This window comes from Erinaceus europaeus, chromosome 5 (genome assembly GCF_950295315.1).
Source record: "Erinaceus europaeus chromosome 5, mEriEur2.1, whole genome shotgun sequence".
Taxonomy (NCBI): domain Eukaryota; kingdom Metazoa; phylum Chordata; class Mammalia; order Eulipotyphla; family Erinaceidae; genus Erinaceus; species Erinaceus europaeus.
In genome coordinates this window covers 122,688,723-122,712,477 of record NC_080166.1, presented here as the reverse complement: position 1 = coordinate 122,712,477, position 23,755 = coordinate 122,688,723, and the positions used below count along the sequence as shown (strand labels likewise).

The following is a 23,755-nucleotide window of genomic DNA, read 5'->3' as shown; positions in this document are numbered from 1 at the left end:
ATACTCTAGTTCCTTTTAATGTAAATGCTCTTGGCTCTGACAAGTGTTCTTACCAGCCATGTGGATGAAATTCAGAAGTGTCAAAATAGTCCTGAATTGATGAAAATATGAACATGTACATTTTTCTATGGGGAATGGGACAAAAAGTTTAATTGGTTTCTCAAGATCCAGGTACCAAAGCAAAACAAATAAACAGAAAAAAGCAAAAAATCCACTGCTCAACTAAAACCGCAGGAGGCATAATCCTACACTCAGAATTGAAGCTAGCTTTCTATTTTACCTCTTCCAAACACCACAGTCATGTATTACTTGGATTTTAAAAGCATGTGAACTATTACGGGTTCTCTGAGATTTTTCAGCATACAGATAAAAAATAATGAAAACCACTATAATCTTACAAACAGCAGACATATTAATGACATTTGCTGAAAGGTGTATCAGCAAGTTGTGAAACTAAGACAATGGTGTTTTCTGTTTTCAGCATATTAGTGGTGTCATTCATTGTGAAAACCAGGGGTTTACACAGTTAGCAGCACTAAAAGGTCAGCAGGCCTGCGTTCTAGTGTAATTTTTATTTGTAACTAACCATGTACAAATCACTATCTATAAAATAATGCTTAACATGTATTCCCTAGTTCACAAATGTATCATAAAATCAAAATCCTTCCAAAGAAAAAAAATGTTTTAAACCAAATAATGTTATTTATTTTATACCTAACTCAAATGTTGAGAGTAACAACTTAGAGAATTTTTTAAAAAAATGAATCCACTGCATACCTTATTTATGGAGATAATCTGGCTATCAGCATTGTCCTATTTCAACTGTATAAAACAAAAATTATCAACAAAAAGTTATTAGTGAAAAAAAAAAAAAGGCCAAATATAAAACTCAGTCCCAGCAATAACCCTGGTGGAAAACAGCAGCAACTTTTGTTGTCCTTACCAGGGCTTCACTACTCCAGGTCTATTCCAGAGAGACAGACAGAGAGAGGAGCAAAGATACCACGGCATTGAAGCTTCCTCTATTTCAGTAGAGGGTAGGCTCAAATCCGGATTATGCACGAGAGAAAGCAGGTGCACTATCTGGGTTACCTATTTTGCTGGACCCCCCAAATAAGAGTGCTCTTTAAGAAAAATTTATATGTTAAAAGCAATGTATATAATATTCCTTACAGCAAATATTATAAACAAAACTTAGCCTTAGGTCACTGAAGCGTGTTTTCGTTTTAGCAGGAACATGTAGTACAAGGGATCTTACTTCACTAGAAATAATGTTAGACACGAATGTCTGAAGGATTCTTCAAATGGTCAAATGCTAAGAAAATATTTGTTTGTGACCCTATTGTTTTTTTTTCCCCCTGCTCTTTTCTAATTCAAAATGCAGTGCCTCATTCCTGAGCAGATAGATTCTTCAGTACTCTGCCAGGATATATGACTAAATAATAATAATAGAAGTTAACATATTACTGAACCAAGGCTTAACATTGCAATCTAAGTGGGTATAGAAACAGTTCATAGATGACAAATATCTGCATATGTACACCACTTATCATGTCACTATATGTGCTAACACACCCTCAAAAGGTAAGTACTTATATTTTCTTGCATTTAACAATATCAGTTGTGTAATTTAGTGTCCCACCCATATGTTAATTAGTCCTTATTTTTGGACTTTGTTGTACATTCTGATGACACAAAAACTAAGTAACCAATCTAACAAACAAAATGGAGGATGACACAGAAATATACACCAAATAGCCATGTGTATCACTGCTTAGGAATATATTCTAGAAGAAACATGCTATATCATCATCCACATTTTTCCCCACTTATGTTCTTCAATGTTTAATATAAAAAATGACTTTAAGCTGATAATCATTTACAATAACATGTAAAACTGACATGTCAGTGCTACACATAGCAGTTCTAAAGTTTGAAAATGTTCTTTCCTGGCACTATTTTATAGTTGATAAACATGGTAATTAATGACCTCTGAGAAGTACTGTTTTATTTATACCTATTTTCAAAGCCAGTATTATCTACAAACTAGTAAAGAACAGTTTTCTAGCTGTTGAAGATGTCTCTAAGATGAACACTAAAATTATACAGCCAAACTTCCTACTCTTATTAAAACAAGGATTGACTGGTGAATGACAATCCCATATCCAGTGACAAAAATGACTGTTCCTGATTCAGTGAAGCATGAATCAAATATAGATGAAAATGAATTATCTATTTGGGTACACTGCATATAAAGTGTTTAAATAATTGATAAACCTATTTGAATGGATACTGTTTTATGATTAAAAGGTCATTTAGCTTATACATATTTTATATTCCAAAATTAAAACTGAAATTACTTTTGAAACAGAGGAATTCTGGCTGTTTTTTACTTCTGTGAGTTAAGACCATTCTTCACATTACCAAAATGAAATCACTATTCAGTAACCCTATATACATATGTGTATGTGTGTGTAGTAGGTGTGTGTATACACAAACAACTTTTTTCCTCATTAAATTTTGTTTTAATGGGTCTCAATTTTTTTTTTTTTTGACACATTGTTGGTCAAGTTGGTGCCATTAAAAAGAACTGATTTTAAAAACATCTTAACACACACACACAACCAAAAGGATCACAAAACCATGTCTTTTCCATCTTAAGGTTTTACAAGCATAGTTATCATTAATAACCAGTCCTTTACTATTAACTTTAGTGGCATGTAGTAACAGAGTTCTGAGACCGCGTTCTACCACTCATTAACACGGGGACATACTCATTTTTTTTTTCTCTGCAGAAGGGAAGAAAACCAAACTAAATGTTAACAGGCAATATTAATTTAGGCAATATTAAAAACTGAAGTTTAAAATATACAAATCTAACTTTATTAAACTGAAGGAAATACAAACTTTCAAAATTCTACCACAAAGTTCTAGTCCAATTTTGGTATACAAATTCGAACAGTTGGGAATCAGGCGGTAGCGCAGCGGGTTAAGCGCACGTGGCGCCAAGCCCAAGGACCAGAGTAAAGATCCCGGTTCCAGCCCCCAGCTCCCCACCTGTAGGGGGAGTCGCTTCACAGCAGTGAAGTAGATCTGCAGGTGTCTGTCTTTCTCTCCCCCTCTGTCTCCCCTCCTCTCTCAACTTCTCTCTGTCCTATCCAAGGACAGCAACAACAACAACAATAATAATAACCACAATGATAAAAAAACAACAAAGGCAACAAAAGGGGAAAAAATGGTCTCCAGGAGCAGTGGATTCGTGGTGCAGGCACCAAGCCCCAGGCAATAACCCTGGAGGCAAAAAAAAAATTGAACAGTTTAATTCCTTGCAGTGTTAAAACAGAATTTAAAAGTTAACAGAACACTCAAATTGATTATCAAAATATAAACACAGTAACTAAAATAATCCACTGGCATAAGTACTACCTGTACAATGAGATAAACCAACAAACATTTGAATCAATTATTTAGTTCACTTTTACATATTTAACCTCAACTTTTAACAGTAAATTATTATACAATTGGTTTCATGAGCCATTAAATTTTGTAAGAACGAATTATCATTTTTGAATCAAGTCTGCAGTCCTAATCAACTTTTTTCACCATGAAATGAAAGAGTATCTTTTTAAAGATACATTCCAGAGTAGCAGTATTATCTCAGTGTTTCAAAATCTTTACAAAGTGCCGGGTGGATCCTGTGCATTTTGCTGAGGTGCTACCTGCACCCAGACTTCATCATCTGAAAAAGAACTTGAACTTCCTGACTCAGAGTCCAGTTCACTGAATCCATCTAAGTCCCATTCAGTACTAGACTCACTCCGTGCATCATCTTCCTCAGTGATGAAACTCTGACCAGGTTCAAGGCAAGAAGGATAAACACGTGCACACAGACAAATAAACCCAGAGTCAAACTGCAAAAGACCTAACATAGTTCCTATATTAACCCACTGGTCTTCCCTAGTATCATATTCATACACGGTCACCCGGTTTTTTTTCCATTGTGGAGTGGTAGAAGTGATGAGAAGCAACTTATGGCCATGACTGACAATCTGGTAGTTGTGGGTCTCTGAGTCCAAGGGAATATTACTAATCTGCCTCCATTCTCCCCTGGCTGGGTTATAGACCTTCATGACAGGGACATCGCAGATACAGTAGATCTCATCATTGAAGACACAGGCTTCCTGAAAGTCACTGCGTTTGAGAGAAGCACAGTTTAGCCACATATTATGCCTGGGGTCATAGCAGAGCATACGTTTACTGTTGACAGCATAAAGATAGTTCTGAACCACTATTAGTTCAAAGGAATAAAAGGAATGGGGCACAGGGGCCACTAGTGCCCACTGGTTCCTCTGAACACTGTAGCACTCCACTTCCTTCAGTTTAACCCCAGTAATAGGGTCTCGCCCACCCAGAATGTAAATGTAACCATTGAGGTATGCCACATCCATGCCCTCACGGCACAGTAGGCGGTCTGCCAGCTGCTGCCAACTATTCTGGGCTGGCTTATACACCCAGAGGTCCTTCCTGGGCTGGGCAGCTAGGTATATGTCATGGTCAGGAGACACACAGACAGCTGAGGAAGTAATGGTCTTAGTGTGAGCCAAGCTAGTCAAAGGCGATGGCATTGTGTAAATGTCCCCAGAGTATGGGTCATAGCAGAGAAAGGGATCTCTGGGGTGTCCAAAAAGGATCACCATCTCCTTGGCACACATTCCTAGCCTCTGGGGTGGATTTCCAGTTACAGACAGAACAGAGCTGCTGCTGGCCTCGGGCTTTGGCACCGGAGACTTGCACAACATGTCCCCATATCGCATCTGCAGGGCTCCTTCAATAAGGTCCCGGCAATATTTTTTTACAACGGGTTTGCTCATGAGTCCTTTCAGGTAATCCTGATCTTGGTCAGCGAAGTGTGTCCAGCGGACACACTTGAAGACTTCTGCGGCGCTGGGGCCGCGTTCCTTGGGGGCTGCCTCCAGCCACTGCACTGCCACGTGACACACGGTCCGCTCGCTCTCGATGTCCAGGCTATCCAGGTGCAAGACAGTCAACAGCTGCGCCAGGGTCAAATCTGCCAGAGTCTCTTCTCGAATGGATCCCATTCGACTGAGCTGGTTGAAATTGTGAGCTATGAAGGCCTGGGCCTGGGAGCGCAGCTTGCGGTGGTTGAAGACGTCCGCGAACTTGAGGATGGCGGTGCAGTTGGTGAGGTCCAGGCGGCGCGCCAGGAAAGAAGCACAGGCCTCCCGCACGTACTCCAGCTGCAGCATGTCCGACGCGGCGTAGAGGCGCTCCACGTTGGCCTCACTCAGGGACACGCGGCCCGTGTAGCAGTAGTCGACCAGCACCTCGAAGGACTCGGCATCCACGTCGTGCATGGTCACGCTGGTCTGCTGGCTCTCGTACATGCCGCCCGTGAACATGCTCTTGAAATAGGGACACGCGGCGGCCAGCACGTTCCGGTTGCAGGGGAACAGGCGGCCCGTGCCCGGCCCGCTCCCGGGCGTCACCACCTCAATGGTCACATCGCACAGCAGCCTTGCATCGTAAAAGGACTTGAGCTGTGCCAGCAGGGCTGCAGAGTGGGCCGCGTCCTTCAGCTCCTCTGGGCCGGCAAAGAAAGCCGAGACAGAGGGCTTGGTAATTCTTTTGGGCCTCCTTCCACCGCGGGGACTGGCCAGGCGACGAGAGCGCTGGGCCTCCTCCCGGGACTGCATGGTGGCGATGGCGACGGGCGCTGAGAACAGGTGCAAAGTCCCGGCCCGGGCTCCTCCTCACTCGGCCCTCGGCGGCGCTGTGCTAAGATCGCGCGTCGCTTAACGTCCAGCAGGGGCCGCACTTTGGTCAGTCCCAGGCTGCCAAGCCGCCTTCCTTAACGCCCCGAGAGCGTCTGACTCACCCTTTTCCAGTTCCGTGCCCTTTTTCTCTCAGCTCTACCCTCCCCGGAACCTCTGACTGGGGCCAGAGAGCCGCCACTGCCGCACTGGCAAGACCGGTAGGGTCCGGAACTACTGCTCCCAAGCTGCCTTTCGCGCCTCGAGGCATGCCGGGCCATCCCGGCTCCCGAGGAAAGGCCTTTGGACTGAGGCTGCTTTGCATTTTGGGAACTTTTTTTTCCCCTGAGTCATCGCGAGGTTTCCTGTGGGACTCTGCTTTAGCTAACAGAATGAGGGAGGTCCATCTCGTGCTTTATGACATTAGTTTTGAAATCCCGTAAGGTAGCTCTAGTTTAGTATTCACCGTGTGACTTCCCTCGGAGAGCGTTTTTCTCTTTCTGAAATGGAGTCATTGTATTTCATAGCGTTGTAAGAGAATAGAATGGTAAAATCACATAAGGACACCTCAATAGGTATTTGTTAACTGGAACAATAATTGTTTAACCGAGCCTAGATAATCAAAGGTTTAGTCATCGTGTGATCATCTTTTATTATTTGTAAAAGGCGAACACCTGAAGTAAGCATTTTTAAAGAAAATATGTTCCTAATAGTATTTTCTTAATTTTTTAAAAAAATTATCTTTGATAGAGACAGCCAGAAATCGAGGGGAAAGGGGATATAAAAAGGGAGACGGGGCGGGGGTAGATAGCATAATGGTTATGCAAACAGATTCTTATGCCTGAGGTTTCGTCAAGTTCCAGGTTCAATCCCCCGCACCACCAAAAGCCAGAGCTGAGTAGTGCTCTGATAAAATAAATAAATAAATAAAAGGGAGACAACTGCAGCCCTTTGTGCACTGGAACATTCCATATGAGCCCAACCAGGTGCGCCACCACCCAGGCCCTGATAGTGTTTTCAATATTGAATGACATATCTGTAGGGTCATTAGTGTCTTAATTGTCTAAGTGAGATTCTAGAGAAACGTATTTACACATAGATGACAAGCCAAGCATGGGATTAGGGAGGTTATCTCCCTGAATTAACATTTCATTCCCCAAAGCTGCAAGATTGTTTTAATTAAGCTGTCAATATTGGTTCACTACTTTTCCACAGATCAATAGAAGTTTCTGGAACTGTTGTCTGAGTTGGTGATGGCATACTCGGTAGAGTGTACACCATACAAGGCACAAAGATCCAGGTTCAAGCCGGGGGGGGGGGGGGGGGGGGTCGCAACCTGCAATAGGGAAACTTCACTAGGTACAGTGCTGCGGATCTTTTACTTCCCACCCACCACCAGCCTCAATTTCTAGTTTTATTATTTTTTTAAATATTTATTCCCTTTTGTTGCCCTTGTTTTATTGTTGTAGTTATTGTTGTTGATGATGACTTCGTCATTGTTAGGACAGAGAAATGGAGAGAGGAGGGAAACACAGAGCGGGGGAGAGAAAGACAGACACCTGCAGACCTGCATCACCACCTGTGAAGCGACTCCCCTGCAGGTGGGGAGATGGGGCTCCAACCAGGATCCTTATGCGCGTCCTTGCACTTCGCGCCACATGCGCTTAACCTGCTGTGCTACCACCCGATTCCCCATCCTCAATTTCTGTCTCTGTTAAAAGATGGCTACCATTATGCTATCTCCCCAACCCTTTTGTTTATTTATTTATTTATTTGCCTCCAGGGTTACCGCTCTAGATCGGTGCCTGCTCTACAAATCCACATCCCAAAGGACACCCCCCCCCCCCCCCCCCGCCGCCGCCGCCAATTTACTGGCTAGGACAGAGAGAAATTAAGAGGGGGAGAAATAGAGGGGAGAGGAAGACAGACACATGCAAATCTGCTTCACCATTCATGAAGCATCCCCCATGCAGGTGGGGATCGGGAGTTGGAACTCAGATCCTTGCCCAGGTTGTTGTGCTTAGTAGCATATTTGCTTAACCAAGTGCGCCACTGCTCACCCTCTCCCAACCCTTTTATTTTAAAAACAAAGTTCTTTATTGCTCCTTCAATTCTGAGTGATATCTTGGCTGTGCAGTATTGGATGAAGGTCTTTTTTCCTTTCAGAAATTTGAATATGGGAACAACAAAAAATGATCAGGGCTTAAGAGGTAAGGGAAAAGTTGAGCAGCTGGAGCACATAGAATTTTTAGGGCAAAAAAAAAAAAATTTAGATGCTTGTTTCCACCTTGGGTCATAGTACCTCATTAGTATTGCTGGCAAGTCTGTGTTTCAGGCTTTCTGATATTTTTTCTTGTGAAGATGCTGACTCCCAAATACTCTTGTTCTTTTTCAAAGACAGTTAATTGTTCCAGTCTCATTGCAGGTGTGTTGTATCTGTTGGGAGGTGATTCCAGGATCATGCCAGTTCAGTCTTGATCTCTGTCCATATTTTAAATGTCTTGCCAGTTCAGTCTTGATCTCTGTCCATATTTTAAAATGTCCATAGTTTAAAAGGGGTCTGTCCATAGTTTAAAAGGGGTGGGAAATCTTAATAGCTCCCTTATAATAATGGCAGAAATTGGGGTGTTTTTTCACTTGTTTTAGAAGACAGCAACAGTAAATCTACTTTTTGAGAAAAAAAAAATCATTTAAAATCACCAGATGTTTTTTCCAGTGTATTTTAAGAAATAGGTTATAGGGGCTGAGTGGTGGTACATCTAGGTGAGCACAAACATTACCTTTCACATAGACTAGGGTTCAAGCCTGCAATCCCCACCTGCAGGGGAAAGATTTCAAGTGGTGAAACAGTACTGCAGGTATCTTTTTTCTCTCTCCCTCTCTCTCCTATCAGTTTCTGTCTTATCAAAATAAACAAATAAATTTGGAAAGAAAATAGTTTCTGGGTGCTAGAGAAAGCTCAGTGGACAAGGTGTGTGCCTTGTCACAATCATAACCCTGGTTTGAGTTCCAGCACCACATGGGTGCTCTAGTGCTGTGATCTTGGAGCCTCAGGCACGAGAGTCTCTTTGCATAACCATTATGCTATCCACCCCTGTCCTGTGCTGTGATGTCTTTGTCTTTACCTGGATGAGAGAGTCAGCCTGGGAGCAGTGAAATTGCATGTGTGAGCTGCTGCTTCTTCTAGCATTTGCCCTTCTTCCGTAGCCAGTCAACAGCGTCAGGTTGAGCCTGATGTAAAGTTTCGAGACCTCCTTTGAATCTGGAGAGGTGGCAGTCGTTGACTATGTGGGTCATAGTCTGTCTGGAGCCTCAGGGGCAGTTCGGGTCGTCTCTGGCTCCCCAGCGATGGAACATAGCGGCGCACCGGCCATGGCCTGTTCGGTAGCGATTGAGGAGGGCCCGATCATAACGTGCTAGGTCAAAGCCGGGTTGACGCTCGCAGGGGTCTGTGATGAGGTGTTTGTTCTTTACCTCAGCTGACTGCCAACTGTTTCCAAGAGTCTGGAGCAGAGAAGTTCAGTGTAGGCATAGGGGACCAGATTGGATGACGAGACGTCAAGCATTGGACAGGGTGGGCGAAGATGTCACAAAACAAATATGTAGATAGCATAGTGGTTATGCAAAAAGTCTCATGACTGAGGCGCCAAGGTCCCAGGTTCAATCTCCTACACCACCATAAGCCAGAGCTGAGCAGTGCTCTGGTAAATAATAATAATAAAAAAATGTTTAAAAAGATTCTACATTTCATTTTAATTTTTTATTATCTTTATTCATTTATTGGATAGAGACCGCCAGAAATTGAGAAGAGGAGGGGAGACAGAGAGGGAGAGAGACAGAGGGACACCTGCAGACATGCTTCACTACTTGCAAAGCTTTCCGCCTTCAGGTGGGATCTCGACCCCAGATCCTGTGCACTGTAACATGCACTCAATCAGGTTGCACCACCACCCAGTCCCAAGATTCTACATTTGACTTAATGACGATATTAATATCAGTTAGATTACTACATGGACAATCCAACAAAATAGCTAAAACTTGGCTAATGAAATCAGATTTAAGTCATTAATAAAAATCTCTGACTGCACACTCTATAGTTTTTCAGATGGTTTGCATTTCAGCAGTTAGAACACCAACCTGGAAAATTTCAGTTTTTTTTTTTAAATTTTGCTATGAACCTAAAATCGCTCTAAAAATTAATCACAAAAACAAAAACAAAGGGAGTCAGGCTGTAGCGCAGCGGGTTAAGCGCAGGTGGCGCAAAGCACAAGGACGGGCATAAGGATCCCGGTTCGAGCCCCAGCACCCCACCTGCAGGGGAGTCGCTTCACAAGCGGTGAAGCAGGTCTGCAGGTGTCTATCTTTCTCTCCTCCTCTCTGTCTTCCCCTCCTCTCTCCATTTCTCTCTGTCCTATCCAATAACGACAACAACAATAATAACTACAACAATAAAAAAAAACAGCAAGGGCAACAAAAGGGAATAAATAAAATAAAATAAATATTAAAAAAAAAAAAAAAACCTAACCTGACACTATCCTCTGCCCTGTTTCTCCAACTGAAAAACAGAATTAGCCACCAAGTTGCAGATGCTATGATGATGTCATCCTGACTTCCCTGGGCAGAAGAACTCACCTATGTGTCCTGGAACCTAACCTTTCCAGAGCCCTACCCTACTAGGGAAAGAGAGAAATAGGCTGGGGGTATGGATAGACCTGCCAACATCCATGTTCAGTGGAGAAGCAATGACAGATGTAAGACCTTACACCTTCTGCACCCCATAAAGAATTTTGGTCCGTACTCTGACAGGGTTAAAGAATAGGGAAGCTGCCAATGGAGGGGGTGGGACATGAAACTCTGGTGGTGAGAGCTGAATGGAATTGTACCCATTATTTTATAACCTTGCTAATCATTATTAAATCATTAATAAAAATAGATTTAAAAAAGCAAAAACATTTCCCTTAATATTTATTTACTTAAGATTCTTTTTGTTTTGTTACCAGAGCATTGTTCAGCTCTGGCTTATGGTGGTGTGGGGGATTGAACCTGGGACGTTGGAGCCTCAGGCATGAGAGTCAATTTGCATAGCCATTATGCTATCTACCCTCCACCCTATTTACCCAAGATTCTCTGATCTTCTAACCTAGCAAATATGTTCAAAACACCTCCAAATGCAGTTATTTCTGCCAGTAAGTTTTCCCTTCATGTTTACATCCAAATCTGCTTTGGGGAAGACATTTGATCTTGAATTTACATACTTTTAAAGATGTTAGTTCGAGCTCCCGGCTCCCCAACCTGCAGGGAAGTCGCTTCACAAGCGGTGAAGCAGGTCTGCAGGTGTCTATCTTCCTCTCTCCATTTAGCTCTGTCCTATCCAACAACGACATCAATCATAACTACAACAATAAAACAAGGGCAACAAAAGGGAATAAAAAATAAATTAAAAAAAATTTATTTTCCCTTTTGTTGCCCATGTTGTTAGTTATTATTGTTGTTACTGATGTCATCGTTGTTAGATAGGATAGAAAGAAATGGAGAGGAGGGGAAGACAGCGGGGGGAGAGAAAGATAGACACCTGCAGACCTGTTTCATTGCCTGTGAAGCGACTTGCACCACGTGCGCTTAACCCGATGTGCTACCGCCTTTTTTTTTTGCCTCCAGGGTTATTGCTGGGGCTGGGTGCCTGCACCATGAATCCACCGCTCCAGGAGGCTATCCGCTCCCTTTTGTTGCCCTTGTTATTTATTTATTTTTATCGTTGTTGTGGTTATTTTTATTATTGTTATTGATGTCGTTGTTGGATAGGACAGAGAGAAATGGAGAGAGGAGGGGAAGACAGAGAGGGCGAGAGAAAGATAGACACCTGCAGACCTGCTTCACTGCCTGTGAAGCGACTCCCCTCAAAGTGGGGAGTCGGGGGCTTGAACTGGGATCTTTATGCCAGTCCTTGTGCTTAGCGCCACGTGTGCTTAATGCTTAACCCTGGGCGCTACAGTCCGACCCCCCGAATTTACATACTTATCAAGCACTGCCTTCCATTAACAAATTAGTAAGGCACAATAAAATAGTGACTAAAACATCAGGAAGTAACAGGAAGAGAAGGAAAATAGAATGATAGTATCAACTAAATCTACTGAATCTTTCAGTCTCTAATTATTTGACTAAATTTGTATGTAACATTAATACTTATCTATATCCACCTTTTGGAAAATGAATACTTCACACTTTATAGCATTAAGGTTAGTGCAATGTTTAGACCCACTTGCCAGATAAGGAAGAAAAAAACCCAACTACAACTTGAACCTATTTGTTTTTTCTAAAAGAGAAACATTTAAAATAAAACACGAGCATTTAATTACCTTTAAGTGATAAATGAGATAATTTATTTTATTTACTTAAAGTTAAAAAAAATTTATTCCCTTTTGTTGTCCTCGTTGCTTTATTGTTGTAATTATTGTTGTCTGTCTTCGCTGTTGGATAGGAGAGAGAGAAATGGAGAGTGGAGGTGAAGACAGAGAGAAGAGAAAGATAGACGCCTGCAGACCTGCTCCACCACCTGTGAAGCGATTCCTGTGCAGGTGGGGAGCCTGAGGCTCGAACCGGGATCCTTCTGCCGGTCCTTGCGCTTTGCGCGCCGTGTGCGCTTAACCGCTGCGCTACTGCCCGACTCCCAATGAAATCATTTACATGCTGTACATTACCAGAAATACTGACTATAAACCCAATTTTATAAAACATACAAAAATCTGGTTTTTTTTTGTTAACATATACTCTGCAGGTCATTTAGAATGTTAACTGATTTCTCAGTCTGTGTGTAAGCATGTAAACACATACATTTATGTCTCAAGTTCAATATAATAAACCAAAAGAGTTGAATATAAGAAGCCTGTCATTAAAGATTCTAAAACCACATTCAGTAACTGGAACCAAGCAACAAGGCACAGAAGCTTCCCTTTAGTTAAATCACAAATTATATTTTATAGTCCATTTCTGTTACTGTGTAAAAAAAAAAAAAGTATTTCTCTAATTATATAATGTGTTACAGAAAAGCAATCTAAAAGGAAACAGGACTAAATACATTCTTAATACATTTTTTCACTTGAAAAAGATTTTTTTTATGTTCAAAACTGTTATTAAACATAGATATAATAGTTCATGAGGGACCTTATGCAGATTTCCTAGTCCCCTAGAATTGTCCCTTGTACCCCCATGTTACTTAACATTTTTCAGTTTAAAATCAGTGGGCTATCAGAGTGATACTTTTGACTGCAAATGATTATTACTTTTCTTCTTCTTCTTTGTAATTTAAAGATATGTACTAGTATGCAGAACAGTTGACATGGAAAAACGAAATTCTTGCATTTTAGTTTCCTTTGTCAAATATTAACTTTGTATTAGGCTACCCTTATTTTCCCTTTATAATAATAATAAAATAAGTGTTTGAAATATAAATGACTGCTTTGAAACTCATACAACCAAGCAAAATCTAAAACAAACCATACTACCCCCTTTTTAATGTTTTTTTTTAAATAATCTGAAAGATGTTCTAGAAATAGAAATTCATTAAGAAATGTAAAGCAGCTTAAAAACATGTACATATGGACTCATCACTGTTTTTAAGAATGGTTGAGTCTTAAATTTTTAAGCTTACAAAGTTACCAAGGAAAAAGAGCCACAAATCAAGAATCAGTGGAATGCTTAGTAATTAATACATAAAAGACAGTCAAATGTACTTTTTATATTCAATAAATCAGTAATCTAAGTAGTTAATAAGTCATCAGTGGAGTACCAAACAAACTGTCATCAGAATAAAACCTTGAATTTCATTAGTTTTAAATAAGGAAACAACCACCTAAACTTGAACTTAACAGTGAGTATACTTCTGCAACTACTTCTATAGATAGGAATATTGTAGCATGCAACTTGTGCAGTAACAAGAAGGTGATTCTTTATAAACAAGACAAGGCTGACCAAAAGAAGAAGAAAAACAAAAGCATCAGCCTATGACACATAAAAGAATAAACAGAGTTTAAGGTTTTCTCAGGATCATTTTTCATGGCACTTCAATGTACAACATCACTAATGGCAGAATAGGTACATAATAGAAAGTACATGCCATGCCGATTATTAGTAAGGGATCATTTTATCAAGTTTATTTTCTGGCAGTTAAATTATAATATATTTATATTTGGCTATAATTAAATATAAGTCACATGAAAATGTCCAGCCGCTGTTATACAGTGCAAATTTGTGTTTTGAGTAAACTCATCAATATCATTCCTTGCTAGAAATGCAACTAAACTGACTTATTTTTCCAAGAGCAGTTGTTATCCTTGCTTCAATTATTAACCAACTGTTAAAACTCCAAGATCATCATTAGACAAACTCCTTTTGGTTATGAACATAAATCATTCTCAGAATAATCCATTTCTTGTACACTACATCCAGTCTAGAAAATACTTTATGAGTCTAACACGTCATTCTTGCCACACCATACTCTAAGCTGACCACAGCAGGCTCTGATTTGGAAAACTCTTCGGCATATTCACTGTAACGATTATCCGCTGGGCTGCTGCCCTCTACAGTTTGAAGAGAATCATTCTCAGGTAGCAGAGTCTGCTCCTTAAAACACAGGGAAGTTTTGAGAATAGATGATTCAGAATGAACTGAACGTAACAACTCCTTGGTAATAATTCCATCTGTTTGTTCTTTTTTATGTTGGTTAATTTTCTAGAAGAAATTCAAATTTGAAAAAAAATTACTTATTGAAAATATATTTAATAAATGATAGACAAGAAAACATAGTTCTGTGCCTGTCCACCCGCTTCCATCCCTCATCCCACCTTCCACTCAATGGTTACAATCTGAGTGGTTCATTTTATTTTATGTATTTATTGGAGATAATCATTTGCTTAACCATTGAGCCCCAGAGAGAGGTTAGCTACTTTTTTTTTTCCTATTTGAAAGTTCTTGTGAAGAACAATTGAGTGGAAGGTGGGATGAGGGATGGAAGCGGGTGGACAGGCACAGAACTATGTTGGTGGGTATAAAGTAGAACTACACCCATGTAATCTTACTTGCTTGTAACCACTCATCTTGTAAATCACTAATACAATTTTAAACAGCCATGCAGTTTCTTAACTTGAACTAAGGGCAAACAGAGATATACTAAAATCTTTATCTATAATTTTATAGTTATCCAATATACAATAAAATCAATATTTCAAATAATAAAAAATAATGGGCCGGGTGGTGGTGCACCTGGTTGAGCACATGTGTTACAATGCGCAAGGATGCAGGTTCAGAGCCCCTGGTCCCCACCTGCAGGGGGAAAGCTTTGCGAGTGGTGAAGCAGCACTGCAGGTGTCTCTCTCCCTCTCTATCTCCCCCTTCCCTCTTGATTTCTGGCTGTCCTTATCCAATAAATAAAGATTAAAAAAAATTAAGTACAAAATATGCACAGAAATGATTACCAGTAGATTCAGTAAAATGAGAGAAGGTGGGGGAGAGTGAGGAGCATACAAGGATTTAATGTTTTATTGATTTTATTTTTAAAAATCTTTTAACTACTGGTGTTTTAATTAATATTTTATTTATTTACTTATTTATTTATTCATTATTGGATACAGACAAAGAAATTGAGAGGGGAGGAGTAAATGTGGAGAGAGGCAGAGAGAAATCTGCAGCCCTGCTTCACTACTTGTGAAGCTTCCCCCTGCAGGTGGAGACTGGGGGCTTGAGCCTGGGTCCTTGCGCACTGTAATGTGTGCGCTCAACCAGCTGCGCCACTGCCGCCTGGCCCCACTATTAGTGTTTTTTTTCATTTGTTTGTTTTTTACAAAAGGTTTACTTTTTAATTTATTTTGGGTAGATACAGAGAGAAACTGAGGGGAAGACAGATGGAAAGAGAGAGGAGACACTTGCAGCACTAGTTTACCTTTTGTGAAGCACCCCCTGCAAATGGGGACCAAGGGCTGGAATGCAGGTCCTCGCACACTGTCAAGTGTGTATTGTACCAGCTGTACCACTGACTTTGTTTTATTTCTTAAAACAAAACATGTAAGAGTTGAAGCTGCAGGGGGGGAGGTGGCACAGAAGATAGAAAGCACAGGACTCTCAAGCTTCCTGACATCTTTCTCTCTCCCTCTCCCACTCTCCCTCTTCTCCTTCACTAATACATCTAAAAAGAAAAAAAAATGGGGGGTCTGGTGGTGGCACACCCGTTGAGCAAACATATTACAATGCATAGGACCTGAGTTCAAGTCCCCAGCAGGGAAGCAGTGAACCAGTGCTGCAGGTATCTATCTTTCTTCTTCAATACCTCTCCCGCCCTCTCAATTCCTCTGTGTCTATCCAATAAATAAATATTTTTTTTTAAAAAAAGATCTGAAGCTAATATAAAAAAATTTTAAATCTCACAAAATTATGTGGTCACTAGAAAACTAACATTTAACATTTATGATGTTTACATAATGTACTTTTCTGTATACTTCAAATATGTATGTATGTATCTATCTTTTAAAAAATTCTATTGGAGGGAGTCGGGCTGTAGTGCAGCGGGCTAAGCGCAGGTGGCGCAAAGCACAAGGACCGGCATAAGGATCCCGGTTCGAACCCCGGCTCCCCACCTGCAGGGGAGTCACTTCACAGGTGGTGAAGCAGGTCTACAGGTGTCTATCTTTCTCTCCTCCTCTCTGTCTTCCCCTCCTCTCTCCATTTCTCTCTGTCCTATCCAACAACAACAACAATAATAATAATAACTACAACAATAAAACAACAAGGGCAACAAAAAGGAATAAATAAAATAAATATAAAAAATTAAAAAAAATTCTATTGGAGGGCAACAAAAGGGAAAATAAATAAATATAAAAAATATTTAAAAATTTTTTTATTGAATAGAGACAGAGAAATTGAGAGAGGAGGGGTTATAGAGGAGAAAGAGAGACACCTGCAAACCTGCTTCACTGCTTGTGAACTGTCCCCTCCTGCAGGCGGGGATCCCGGGGCTCGAACCTGGGTCCTTGTGCTTAACCAGGTGCATCACCACCTGGCCCCCTACATCTACCTATTTGTCTGTCTGTCTGTCTATCATCTCAGCTTTGGCTTATGGTGGTGCTGGGGACTGAACCTGAAAACCTTGAAGCCTCAGGTATAAAAGTTTTTTGCATAGCCATTATGGGTTTTCCTAGTACAGAAAAAAAATAAATTAACTAAAAAAAAAAAAAAAAAAATATATATATATATATATATATATATATATATATATATATATAAAGATTTTATTGGGTGGTCCGGGAGGTGATGCAGAGGTTAAGGCATTGGACTCTAAAGCATAAGGTCCTGAGTTCAGTCACCTGCAGCACATGTACCAAAATGATATCTACTTCTTTCTCTCTCTCCTCCTATCTTTTTCATTATTATATACATAAATAAAACATTTTTAAAAAAGACTTTATTGGGCTGGGGAGATAGCACAATGGTTATGCCAAGAAACTTTAATACCAGAGGTACTAAGGTCCCAAGTCCAATCTCCAGCACCACCATAACCCGGAACTGAGCAAAGCCCTGGTCTCTTTCTATGTATCTTTAGCTGTCTTTTTCTCTATTAACATAAGTTAAAAAAATAGGGAATTGGACGGTAGCGCAGTGGGTTAAGTGCATATGGAGCAAAGTGAAAGGACCGGCGTAAGGATCCCAGTTCAAGCCCCGAGCTCCCCACCTGCAGGGGAGTCTCTTCACAAGCGGTGAAGCAGGTCTGCAGGTGTCTATCTTTCTCTCCACCCCCGTCTTCTCCTCCTCTCTCCATTTCTCTCTGTTCTATCCAGCAATGACGACATCAATAACAACAATAAAAAAACAAGGACAATAAAAGGGAAAACAGTGGTCCAGGAGGTGGCGCAGTGATAAGGCTTTGGATTCTCAAGCATGAGGTCCCGAGTTTGATTCCCGGAAGCACATGTGCCAGAGTGATGTCTGGTTCTTTCTCTCTCCTCCTATCTTTCTCATAAATAAAATAAAAATCTTTAAAAAAAGGAAAATAAATAAATAAAATTAAAATATATTTTAAAATATTAAAAAATTCATTTAACATTAATGAAAGACAGAAAAGAAAGAAAGAAAGAAAGAAAGAAAGAAAGAAAGAAAGAAAGAGAATCAGATGTTATTCAGTTATATGTGCTGCTAAGGATCAAACTCAGAACCTCACAACTTGAGAGTACAATGCTTATCCACTATGCTACCTCCTGGATCATGTACCAATACATCTTAAAATACACAAAACTATTCAAAAATACATAAACTATTCAAACTGGTCTATTCAAGACAGGGGAAAAACAGTTTTTGAAGAAACCATATATAACTATGAGGTTTTTACACAGTCTGATTTATACTGATAACACAGGTTAAGAAAAGAAACTGATTTACTATTCCAAATAAATTAGTATTTCAGAATACTTACAGATTCTAGGTCTTTAATATCTTTCTCTAATTGTTCATTTTGATCATTCATGTTCATCATTATATTAAATACAGACTGCCTGGGATGTAATGTTTGATCAAACTGATGGTACATGTTTCTCCAAAACCTTTATGTCAAAAAAAAAAAAAAAAGTTTCAATGAATTGTGTTTGAGAGAAAAAAAAGTCAAGTAAAAGTTAAGTACTTCAATGATGCCAACTTACCTAAAGTTGAAAGATACTGTATTTGGCTCCAAAACTGCAAATTTCTGAGATTTGGAGCTGTAGAGAGGATTTAAGTACTTCTTTTGGTCTTCTAAAAGAAACGGCCACAGGGAGTAAGTCTTCTCCTTTAACCTTAATGTAATGAAAATCAAAAAGATCGTTTCAACAGTATCAGTACTAATTTCCATAAATCGGGTCATTTTTACCAGCATCCCCTTAAGTACATTTGAGTATTCTTCCCCCCTTAAATGCAGTGTGATGGACTTCAACCTGGATCACAATGGCAAAACAGCACACTCCCCACTAAGCCATTTCACTGCCCCAGTTATATTTTAGTTTTCCTTCTGTTCACAGTTTAACCTCACTGGTTTTTAATTATTGAGTTGTTGGAAAAGTCATGGCACATTTTTTCTTTTTTAAATTTTTTAATTATATTTTTATTTATTTGATAGAAATTGAGAGGATGGGGGAGATAGAGAGGGAAAGAGACAGAAAGACACCTGAAGCAATGCTTCACAACTCAGTCAAGCTTCCCTACTGCAGGTGGAGGCTAGGGGTTTGAACCCAGGTCCTTATACACTGTAACATGTTTGCTCAACCAGGTGTGCCAACTATCCAGCCCTTCGTGACATATTTTTCTTTCTTCTTTTTTAAAAAAAATTTTTAATTACCTTTATTTATTGGATAGAAACAGCCAGAAATCAAGAGGGTAGGGGGAGATAAAGAGGGAGACAGAAAGATAGACACCTGCAGCCCTGCTTCACCACTTGCAAAGCTTTCCCCCTGCAGGTGGGGACCAGGGGCTCAAACCTGGGTCCTTTTGTGTTCTAACATGTGTGCTCAACCAGGTGTGCCACCACCCGGCCCTGCAGGATGTATGTTTTATGCAAAAATGTGTCATGACTTTTTTACTCAAACACCTAATAAAACTGTGTCTCTTGAATATATTGCAAGTATAATTATTACTCAGTATCATACACTCAGTACAATTTTGTAAATTTGGTCTGTTACACATACTTCAAATCATCACTTACATAAAATAAGATATTAATGTTTCTCTTTATTTTGCATTATTATTATTATTATTTGCCTCCAGGGTTATCGCTGGGGCTTGGTGCCTGCTCTATGAATCCAATGCTCCTGGAGGCCATTTTCCCCATTTTTGTTGCCCTTGTTGTTGTTATAGCTGTTGTTGTTGGATATGACAGAGAGCTGGCATCACTCCAAGTGCACTTAACCCGTGGCACCATCACCTGGCCCCTTTATTATTCTTTTGATCCCTTACTGGGTCATGGTACATGTATGACCCAGCAAGAACATATCTAAGTGTAAATGGACAGAAAAGGGGAATGGGGCAGAAAGGAAGCAAGATATTCAAGAGTAAAAAATACCAATTAAATTGCAAATCTAAAAGATGTGAGTGTGTAAAACGTAGAGTGAGTCTCAGCAGGCCACTCATCAATGAAACACAAAACAGAAGTGTAGGAGGAGAAGTAGAGAATCTGCTCATATTAGAAAACAAATACTCTTAATACTGCCTTTCTACTTATGGGGATGTTTATCACCAATTATGAAGAATTTTCCCCTCTAAAAATATTCTATACTCTGTAAGAGTGATTGCTCTAAATTATGACAATTACTGAGAATTACTATAGCACAAAGCTAAAATCTTTTTTTCTTTCTTTCCTCTTTTCTCTTTTGGATAGAGATAGAAATTGAGAGGGACCCCACCAATGTGTCCTGGAGCTCCGCTTCCCCAGAGCCCCACCCTGCTAGGGAAAGAGAGAGGCAGACTGGGAGTATGGACCGACCAGTCAACGCCCATGTTCAGCGGGGAAGCAATTACAGAAGCCAGACCTTCCACCTTCTGCAACCCACAATGACCCTGGGTCCATGCTCCCAGAGGGATAGAGAATGGGAAAGCTATCAGGGCAGGGCCCTCGATGGGATATGGAGATTGGGTGGTGGGAATTGTGTGGAGTTGTACCCCTCCTATCCTACGTTTTTGTTAATGTCTCCTTTCTTAAAGAAAAAAAATAAGTAATTAAAAAAAAAAAAGAAATTGAGAGGGAAGGGGAAGATTGAGAGAAAGGGGTGGGGATAGGTAGTATAATGGTTAATCAAAGAGACCAGCATGCCTGAGGCTCCAAAGTCCCAGGTTCAACCCCTTGACAACCATAAAGCCAGAGCTGAGCAATGCTTTGGTAAAAGAAAATGAAACAGAGTGTGGTCTGGAGGTAGCGCAGTGGTAAAGCTCTGGACTTTCAAGCATGAGGTCCTGAGTTTGATCCCCGGCAGCACATGTTGCAGAGTGATGTCTGGTTCTTTCTCTCTCCTCCTATCTTTCTCATAAATAAATAAAATCTTTAAAAAAATGAGAGAGATATTTGTAGCACTGCTTCAATACTTATGAAGCTTCTACTCTACATGTGGGGGCCATGGGCTTGAACTTGGGTCCTTGTACATGGCAACATGTATGGTCAACTGGGTGACTACCACTTGGCCCCCAAATCTTTTTTCTTTTCTTTTTATTAACTAGTAAGAGAGAAAGAGAGAATAAAAGCAAGAGAATGAGAACAACACTCTGGCAAATGGGATGTCAGGGACTGAACTAAGGACCTTATGTTTGAGAGCCTAAATTTTATCCCGTGCTGTACTTCTTAAGGTCCTGAAGCTAATGTTTTCATGTTTTGTAACTTGCTTACCACAGTCATAGTCTATCCACTTGTTATTTCCTTTGTACATCTTTTATTTATTTATTTATTTATTTATTTATTTATTTAATCAGAGCACTACTCATCTCTGGCTTATGGTAGTGTGGGGGATTAAACCTGGGACTGTGGAGCCTCAGGGATGAGAGTCTCTTGGCATAACCATTATGCTTTCTACCCCCACCATCCTTTGAATATCTTTAGAATTTTCCACATTTTCTCAGATCTGCCTCCAACTCTGTTGGGAGTAAGATGTGACTATTCAATATACTACCAGATTTAGTTTATCTAATGTCACTTGGATATTCAAGAATCTAAAACTGCTCTTTACTGACTACTGTAGAAATCTAAACACAGAAGCCAAATCTGAAAGAAAAGAAAAATTAAGGACCTTTCAGTCTAAATTCAGATTTCTTTTGTATCAAAATTAAGCCTGAGGGTAGGGGTAGACAGCATAATGGTTATGCAAAGAGACTCTCATGCCTGAGATTACAAAGTACCAGGATCAACACCCCTGCACCACCATAAACCAAAGCTAAATAGTGCTCTAGTTAAAAAAAAAAAAAAAAAAAAAGAAAGAAAGAAAACTAAGTTTGTGATCAGGGAGCTAGCTCAGCAGTACTAAAGCACAGGGCTCAATACTAGAGGGCCCAGACCTATTTCAACATGGCCATATGCTAGTGCTGAGCAGTGCCATGATCTCTTTTCTTTCAATCAATCTATCTATCTATCTATCTATCTATCTATCTATCTATGTATCTATCTATCTATCTATCTATTTTTGCCTGCAGGGTTATCGCTGGAGCTCGGTGCCTGCACCATGAATCCACTGCTCCTGGGGGGGGCATTTTTTCCCCCATTTTGTTGCTCCTACTGTTGTATTTTTTGTTATTGTTCTCATTGCTGTTGTTGTTGGACAGGACAGAGAGAAATGGATAGAGGGGAAGACAGAGAGGGAGAGAAAGAGAGACACCTGCAGACCTGCTTCATTGCTTGTGAAGTGACTCCCCTGCAGCTGAAAAGCCAGGGGCTCAAACTGGGATCCTTATTCCGGTCCTTGTGCTTTGTTCCATATGTGCTTAACCCACTGCGCTACTGCCCAGGTCCCTTATTTATTTTTATTTCCATCAGGGTTATTGCTGGAGCTTGGTTCCAGCACTATGAATCCATGGCTCCTGTTGGCCATTTTCTTCTTCTTCTTTTTATTATCTTTATTTATAGAAATTGAGAGGAAGGGGGTGACACCTGCAGCACTGCTTCACTACTTGCAACACTTTCCCCATGCAGGTGGGGATCAAGGGCTTGAACCTGGGTCCTTGCACACTGTAACATGTGCATTCAACCAGGTGCACCACCACCCAGTCCAGCCATTTTTTCCTTTCCCCCACCCTTTTTATTTTATTGGATAGGACAGAGAAAAATTGAGGTGTGCTTTAGACATAAGGAAAGAAAGGCAGACCCTTGCCAACCTGGTTCACTGCTCATGAAGCATCTTCCCTACAGATGGGGGTTGGGGGTGCTCAAACCCAGGTCTAAGTACACTTAACTGGGTGTCTCACTGCCTGGCCTCCCATAGTCTCTTTCTTTTCTCATAAAAAAAAGTCTTTGGGGCTGGATGGTGGTACGCCCATTAACGTGCACCTTACAGTGTGCCAAGAACACGAGTGTATGCCCTCTACTTGCAAGGGGAAAGTTTCACAAGTGGTGAAGCAATGTTGAGGGTGACTTTCTCGCCCCTGCATCATGCTCCCCTTCTCTCTCAATTTTTCTATCTCTATCCAGTAAATAAACAAATATCTTTAATAAACAAGACAAAAATTAAGCCAGAAATACCTAGCCACAAAGATTGGCTAGTTGAGAGCAGGATCCTACTTAGGGACAGGCACACTGCAGCAAACATATGTAGATTTCCTAAATAACTTCCTAAATAACTGTCTGTTAGGCTGGCAAAATAGCTCACTTGGATAGTGTGTTGTTTGTCATATGCATGACCCAGGTTTCAGACTAACTCCTACCAGATGAGAGAAAGCTTCAGGGGGGTAGAGTGGTAGTGCAGTGGGTTAAGTGCATGTGGCGTGAAGTGCAAGTACCAGTGTAAGGATCGTAGTTTGAGCCACCGTCTCCACACCTGCAGGGGAGTCGCTTCACAGGTGGTGAAGCAGGTCTGCAGGTGTCTTTCTCTCCTCCTCTCTATCTTCCCTCCTCTCTCTATTTCTCTCTGTCCTATCCAACAATAGCAGCAGCAAGAACAATAACAACAACAACAGTTTTAGTTCTGTGATCTCTTTCTCTCTTACTCCCTGTCTCTAAAAACAAAACAAAACCGTCTATTTAAGGCCTGAAAGATAGCTTACCCAGTAGGACATGTGCTCTGCTAAGTGTATGGGTCAGGTAAGATCCAGCACCACACAGGAGGTATTTGACATTAAGGGAGACTCTCGCACTGTGGTATCTCTGCTTCCTGTATCAGAATCAATAAAAGCAGCCTAGAAACAACAAAATAGTGCACGCGCAAGGGCCTGGATCTAAAAAACATACCAAAGAGTCATCTCTCTAGGGACATGAGGAGAATCATAAACTTCATCTTATGTTACAC

At 40.6% G+C, this 23,755-nt stretch overlaps 2 protein-coding genes across 8 annotated transcripts in view; both read right to left on the bottom strand.

Moving 5' to 3' along the window:
- Positions 1-1,767: 1,767 nt before the first annotated feature.
- On the bottom strand, positions 1,768-5,842 carry KBTBD7 (kelch repeat and BTB domain containing 7). Its single transcript, XM_007528616.3, has one exon. It carries the CDS (start codon positions 5,712-5,714, stop codon positions 3,675-3,677), a length of 2,040 nt encoding a protein of 679 aa, XP_007528678.2. The 5' UTR covers positions 5,715-5,842; the 3' UTR covers positions 1,768-3,674.
- A 7,605-nt stretch (positions 5,843-13,447) lies between these two features.
- The window catches only part of MTMR6 (myotubularin related protein 6), a 48,992-nt gene continuing 38,684 nt past the window's right edge, over positions 13,448-23,755 (bottom strand). For 5 of the 7 annotated variants that reach the window (XM_060191732.1, XM_060191731.1, XM_016190606.2 and 2 more), the window contains 3 exons: positions 18,449-18,580; positions 18,226-18,352; positions 13,448-14,498 (listed from right to left, as the gene is read on the bottom strand). In XM_060191732.1, the coding sequence (XP_060047715.1) occupies positions 14,238-14,498; positions 18,226-18,352; positions 18,449-18,580 (520 nt within the window). In that variant the 3' untranslated portion in view covers positions 13,448-14,237. The remainder of the gene's footprint in view (positions 14,499-18,225; positions 18,353-18,448; positions 18,581-23,755) is intronic. The other 2 variants (XM_060191736.1, XM_060191735.1) reach the window with 1 other exon arrangement.